At 42.5% G+C, this 7,241-nt stretch overlaps 1 protein-coding gene across 1 annotated transcript in view; it reads left to right on the top strand.

The window, feature by feature from the left end:
- The first annotated feature begins 2,104 nt into the window (after positions 1-2,104).
- TTC23L (tetratricopeptide repeat domain 23 like) overlaps positions 2,105-7,241 on the top strand; it is a 114,128-nt gene continuing 108,991 nt past the window's right edge. The window contains exons 1-2 of the mRNA XM_029579026.1: positions 2,105-2,181; positions 5,460-5,528. Of these exons, the coding sequence (XP_029434886.1) occupies positions 5,467-5,528 (62 nt within the window). The 5' untranslated portion in view covers positions 2,105-2,181; positions 5,460-5,466. The remainder of the gene's footprint in view (positions 2,182-5,459; positions 5,529-7,241) is intronic.

Here is a 7,241-nt window from a genome sequence, read left to right as displayed (position 1 = left end):
CATTGGGTATCAATCAACAACTGGTCAATTGACCAAATACCTGCAGTATACCAATGTGACCAATTTAGCACATTAATGGCTATCAGCGAGGATTCAAACATATAGGTGTTAAGATGTTTTTCCTGAAATACTTAACAGGCGAATTTTCAAAGGGCCGCACACATAAAAATTGGGACTTACACGCGTGGCTGGGCCCTTTTGAAAATGCGCGAGGCGCGCACAGGGCCTGACCACGCATGTAAATTGTGATACGTGTTCAAGGGCCGGGCCCTGAAAAAGGGGCAAGCCGGAGGCATGGTCTGGATGGAGTGGGATGGAGACCAGTCAGGAGAGCAGCCATTAGCTACTGTTCCAGGGAAGAGCGCACTGGCAGCCAGCCAGCCCGCAGAAGTTGCTTCTGCTCCAATGGAGCAGAAAGTAAAAAAAAAAATATGGGGATAGTTAGGGTTAGGTTAAGGGTTGGGGTGGAGAGGGGAAGAAGTAGGAAGAGGGTTAGGTATAAGAAATTTCCCTCCTAGTCTGCTCCTTAATTGGAGCGGACTGGGAGGGAACTGGGGAAGACCCAATTGCATCACAGCGCTTAATTTACTAAAATTTACCCCCTTCCATGCGCGTCACTTGCACATGCGCACACAGATTTTAAAATCCGGCATGCATGTGCGCATGGCCAACGGATTTTGTAACTTACATGTGCCGGGAACCTTGCGCTCCTTTTAAAATCTACCCCTAAATTCTCAATAGATTTGTTCAAGCAGTCTATAGGTAGTACTGGTTGCCAAAACAATAGTATATTTAAGAAAGTGGGTTAATAATGCAATCTAGGCCCAGATCAAAGAAAAAGTGGACAAATTAATTCTGCTCAAGATCATACTAAATGTGTTTATAAACTGATTTGTGTTTATTGGCCAGCCATGCAGCACCTTGTCACAAAATTAATTCTATGTGCTAACTCCACCTCTGTTTCGAGGGAGCTTAATTTTAGCCATAGCAAGGCGTGGAGGCTTATCTTTCCACAAAAAAATGACACTATGCCATCCAAACCAGAATAAAATTTATGGTCAAAAAATACAGGGACCATACTAATCAAAAAATGAACTCTAGGTGCTAAGACCATCTTACCGGTGTCTACTCGGCCTTACCAAGAAAGATGTAATGGTGATTAATGCGTGACTGCGTTAGCTTGAATATTAAGAGGCATCATCTCAGATTTATTTCACTTTATATGATAATCAGAAATTGGTGAGGAGGAAATATGACAAATAATAAGTGGTTTTACTATCTCTGGTTAGGAAATATAAAATAAAATATCGTCTGCATATGTAGATAATTTATATTCAGACTTACCAGTCTTTTTACCCTGCATTGATAGATCTTGGCTGATGGTCAACAGCAGGAGTAATAAAGAAAGGTTAAAAAAAGTTAAGGGGATCGCAGGCATCCTCTTTGTAAAATAAAGAGGTCAGAGAGTGCACCAATGCTCTGAAGTATGTTTATCCAGGGCAGGGACCAGGATCCTGGAGGACAGGATCCCAATAGATTGTGAGCCCTCTGGGGACAAGGAAATACCTACAGTACCTGAATGTAATCCGCTTTAAAGTGTCTTAAAGGCAGAATATAAATTAAATAAATTGAAAAACAATTACAGTTTAAAAATTGTATATATCACTGACTTCAGGTGAACTCTTATAATGCTGCATGGGCTGTTCTGAAAAAGATCAGGGTGTGTATTCTCCAGTTCTGTAAGGGCAAACATTATGGACCTGATTTACTACGGCTTCTTTTTTTCTCTATTTTAGTTTATGGGAGCAAGAACAGTTTATCAGCCGCTGTCCACGGCTGAGGAGCAGCTTCTGTAGATCAATGCTTGCTTTCTTAGTCCACCAAGTGCATTCAGTGCTCATCCGGGATACTCGTTCATATGTGCCGGTGCACCTTACCAAAAACATAGGAGCGGCAGAAACCAAAGTCGAAACAAAACTGGAGTTTAGTTCAGCGGACACATTTCTCATTTGAAAACGCCGCGCCAGGCTCCCAGCCGCTGCTCGTCACCGAGAATAGCTCTCGCGGCGCGCGTGCGCTCGCGGTTACCGTGGATACGGCTGGGGGACGTTCCGCTTTCACCATAGAGACCCCGGACGCTTTTACTAATTCAAAGGAGCGAGCCGGAGCCGAGCTCCACAGGTAATGGCTCTATTTCCCCCCTCCCCCAGGGGCTCCTTAAGTAAAAAAATTCCAACTCGGGCTCTAAAGGAGAAGAAGAGAGAAAGAGACGCAGGGGAGATGGGAAAGGAAAGACGGAGACAATGGTTAGAGGAGGGCTGGCCCATGTAGTAAGAAAAGGAAGCTGGTGACGCCACCCAACTTATGAGGAAGGAAGAAACTAGCAACCTGGAGGGAGAGATGCCGGGCCGCGCTGCAGGGAAGCTGTTGGAAAGGAGGGATACGAAGAAGGAAGAATGGAGAGGACGTCAAAATGACAACTTGAACACGGATTCAAATTCCCTTGCTCAGGCCCTCCCGGGAACGAAACAGCTTGGTAAACGCCCGAGCTGCCTGCAGGAGAGGAAGGGGACATTTTGAGGGATGGGAGGACTTGCTTTTCCACCCTTTCCTTTTTTGTATTTACTTTACCTCTTTAGAGCCAAATACCACACTATTGTAATGCTCTTTCCTTTCTCCCCTTTGCTTTTTTTTTTTGCCTTTTTTCTTTAACTGGTCACATCTGATTTTGATTTCCAATCATTTTCTCATTTGAGAATTGTTCTAATTTTTATGATTTTTCTGATGGTTTTAATATCTCAATAGCTAGAGCAGTATGATTAATGTTATTTATATACACTTGATAAATCACATATCTTAACAGTTGGAACTTAGGTGATGTACAACTTGGTAATAGATCCCTGCCATAACATAAAAATCCCAAACCAAATAAGCCTGATACTTCACTTTCAATACATATCCAGCATAGCTCTCTGCTTCAACGGCAGGGGAGAAGAAAAACTGATACTTCACGCATAGCTCTCTGCTTCAACGGCAGGGGAGAAGAAAAACTGATACTTCACGCATATCCAGCATAGCTCTCTGCTTCAACGGCAGGGGAGAAGAAAAAAGGATTCGCACTCACAAAGCGGGGAGTAGCTGGCTTGTTACGGCGGTTACTACCCCAAACCAAATAAGCCTGATACTTCACTTTCAATGCATATCCTGCTTCAACCGCAGGGGAGAAGAAAAACTGATACTTCACGCATATCCAGCATAGCTCTCTACTTCAACGGCAGGGGGAGAAGAAAAACAACCAATAAGGGCTGAATAACACAGTCTGGGTAAAACAAATAAACATGGGTGTAGCTTGCTTATTGCGGCGGTTACTACCCCTACTACCCCTAACTAATCAAGCTTGATATTTCACTTGGTTGCAGCTCCATCACTGCTCTCTACATTAATGGTGGGGGTGGAAGGGAAATAGAACCAAAGAGCTAAGAGAAACAGATAAGTATGAGAAAAAAATGTGAAGCTTGCTGGGCAGACTGGATGGGCCGTTTGGTCTTCTTCTGCCGTCATTTCTATGTTTCTATGTTTCTCTCTCCTATAACCTAAGATGTAAAATATCATTTAATTTCACATGAGAAGAGAAAAAAGAATGCACTGTAAGTTGTTTTAGGATTTTGGGGGTTCTGCAGCTTCTCCCTGCTCCTTTGGACTTCCTGCCCAGTCAATACTGGCTTCTGTTGTGCAATGGGACCATCCACTGTCATCTGCAAACATTTTACAACACTCCCAAACCACCTAGCTTTGCTACTGCAGTGATGTCTCTTGGCTAGGAGTCACAAACTATGGCTCCCTCTACAACCTGCTGCGCCTGCACTTGAATGTGACCAGTAGATGTCGCCATTCTGCAATAGCTGAGGCTTTCTGGGAGCCCCCCTCTCCCACTCCAGGTGTTGTGAATGTTGCCGCAGCATCCCCAGCTCTGGCCAGCCCAAAGAGCAGAAGCCAGGCACAGCACTGCTTCTGAGCCACCAGTCTGGCCTGAGTATGCTTGTTGTAACTGTCCATACATGGAAAGATTTCTTTGTTTCCCTTAGGAAATGTTGGATTCCTTGTAGGTTCCGAAACCTTTTGTTAAACTAATCATTTGACATTTAAAGAAAGGACCTATATGTTTTCAAAAGCTCAAGAGGAATGTCTGCTTGATATAATTCTTTCATTGCTTCACTCAGTGGCATCACAATCTGCAAAGAATTTGCCCATGCCGTATGCCCAGTTAGAAACATAGAAACGACGGCAGAAGAAGACCAAACGGCCCATCCAGTCTGCCCAGCAAGCTTCGCACTTTTTTTTTTCTCCTACTTATCTGTTACTCTTGGCTCTTAGTAACCTTTTGGTTCTATTGCCCTTCCACCCCCACCATTAATGCAGAGAACAGTGTTGGAGCTGCATCTAAGTGAAATATCTAGCTTAATTAGTTGTGGGTAGTAACCGCCGCAATAAGCAAGTTACACCCATGCTTATTTGTTTACTCAGACTATGTAATTCAGTTCTTGTTGGTTGTTGTCTATATATAGATCCACTTTTCTTCATTCCCCCTGCCGTTGAATCAGAGAGTTATGCTGGATATGCATTGAAAGTGAAGTATCAGACTTTCTCCCCTGCCGTTGAAGCAGAGAGCTATGCTGGATATGCGTGAAGTACCAGTCTTTCTCCCCTGCCGTTGAAGCAGAGAGCTATGCTGGATATGCATTGAAAGTGAAATATCAGAATTTCTTCCCTGCTGTTGAAGCAGAGAGCTCTGCTGGATATGCATGAAGTATCACTCTTTCTCCCCTGCCGTTGAGGCAGAGAGCTATGCTGGATATGCATTGAAAGTGAAGTATCAGGCTTATTTGGTTTGGGGTAGTAACCGCTGTTACTCCCCGCTTTTTTGTGAATGCAAATTTATTCCAATTCACGCTGCTAAAGCTGACAGCCCATAGAAGCCTGGGTCTATCTATCTATCTATCTATCTATCTATCTGACTATCCATATCTTTTTATGCAATTCTCCAATCCCTCACCCCACTGTCGGCCCCCACCTCCTTCCCTGTCTCTCATCTTATTCCCAGGATTTTTCTATTTAGATGGAAGGGATCTGAGGAATAAATCCTGAGAAAACATCTTTCAAAATGCAAATATTAATCTGAACAATAAAGCATGGAAAGAAACATTTCACGTCTTTTTTTTTTGTTTGTTTTAATTTTACACATCCTGAATTAATGCACCTTGATTTGTTGGCTATCTTGTCTTTGAGTTGTTACCTTTTACTTTGTTGCTGCTCTTTTACTTACTGCATCCAGTAGTGCTATAGAAATTATAAGTAGTAGTCTTCATAGACAGGTGTGTCCCCTTCGTATTTTTATATTCAAATCAGTTTCATCATATTTGATACAGAGATGACATGTAATATGTTTCTTCTTGTTATAGGAAGAAGATGCAGACCAGTCCAATAAATATACCTACAGATTCCCTGGGTGATTTGGTGAACTTGCAATTGTAAGCATATAGAGCAGGGAATGCCACAAACAGGTCTAGTTTTCAAGATATCCTCAATGAATCTGCATGAAATAGATTTGCATACAGGGGAGGCGACTCATGCATGATATAGAGGGTAATTTTCAAAGGGCATTTCTGCAGGTAAAACCACTGCTTTTCCTGTTGAAATGGCCTTTTCCGATATGCAGGAAAACTCGGGTGCACATGTCCTTGCACGTGTGTCATATACCCTGACTGAGCAGAGGCATTTCTGGGGGTGGAGCTGGGGAGAGATTTGGATTTTTGCACATACTTTGGGATTAACCCCAAAATTTTATGTACAAAAATTAGCAGGTGTGCAGGTAGTTTTGATGGGCTAATTTTATAGCAAAAAAGTTGACTTGTAAAACTGGTATAATTTATGCACATAGTTGTTGACTTTCTTATGTGGTCTGTTCCAGAATTATCTTCGGCATTCATTGTAAGGTGAAAACAAAAATCAAGCATTTGGACTGGTAAATCAGACTGCCGTGGTAATGCTGGAAGTTTGATGGGCAGCTTATTTGTATATCTGATATGATTTTAAGTCATTTTCGCAATGCTTGATGCTCTTTCTTGTACAGATTCAGAAAGAAGCAAATTCAAGGCCACCTGAGCACAAAGTCTGGGTTTGAATCCACAGCTCTATTTATTTATTTATTTAACCGTTTTATATACCGAAATTCTTGTATAAGGTTACAAATCAGTTCGGTTTACATTGAATAGTAACAGTGCTTCAGAAGAGAGCAATTACATTGAACAGTAACAGTTCGGTTTACATTGAACAGTAACAGTGCTTCAGAAGAGAGCAATTACAATGAACTAGGTATTCCAATAGGATAAAACGAGGTAGATAACATTGCAACTGAAACAGTGTCTCGGAGAAAGCAAATATACTAAACACGTGATAGCAGAGTTTAGATAGCTCTAGTCATGTTACACCCGATATGACCTCCCATCCTCTCCCAAAGTCCTTGGGAACCTCACTCCCCTTCCTCCTCTGAACTTCCCCTTTCAATTGCCAATCCCCGTATGTCTCCTTCAAGCTCTCTTTACAGTACCTATTCCACAAGCCCCTCCCCAGAACCTGCCAAAGAAATATTGACACTTCCTAGGACCCCCTATCCCTTATTCTTGAAACTGCTAGTGCATAAGTACTCTGATCCTGTTTCTCGTTTGTACCGTATCTTACTGTTTTACTGTTCTTGAAATTGTTATTGCGTAATTTTTCCCAGATATTTTTGCTGTATTTCACTATTTTACTGTTTTACTATGCCTCTTGTTGAATTGTTGCCGGTCACGTGCTTTAAACTCTTGCAGCAGAAAAAGCATGACCATAAATAAACAATGATGATGATGATGATGTTCATTGGGTCAGATGTGGCTTGGAGTGCTGACCTGGAAAGGGGCTCCAGATCTTGAACTGGACTGGTGCTTTTTGGTAGTCAGTACCAAGATTTCTTGCTGCTCCACTTCAGCTCTGGTCCAAGATCTACATTACCCTCCACTGCCCACCCTCCTCACCAAGTTGGCAGGAGGGCAGGACTCCCTAAATTTGCCAGTTTGTCTGGGCCATGCAAACGAATTTATCCAGTTTGAACTAGAATGCAGTGAATACAGGTGCTATGAACATCTGGGGATTTGAACTTAGCAAACTAGCAAAGGCAAAGTTTTGCATTTAAGTAGCTCATTCTT

The sequence above is a fragment of the Rhinatrema bivittatum genome, chromosome 1, assembly GCF_901001135.1.
Source record: "Rhinatrema bivittatum chromosome 1, aRhiBiv1.1, whole genome shotgun sequence".
Lineage (NCBI taxonomy): Eukaryota > Metazoa > Chordata > Amphibia > Gymnophiona > Rhinatrematidae > Rhinatrema > Rhinatrema bivittatum.
This window is presented reverse-complemented; position numbering and strand designations above follow the sequence as displayed.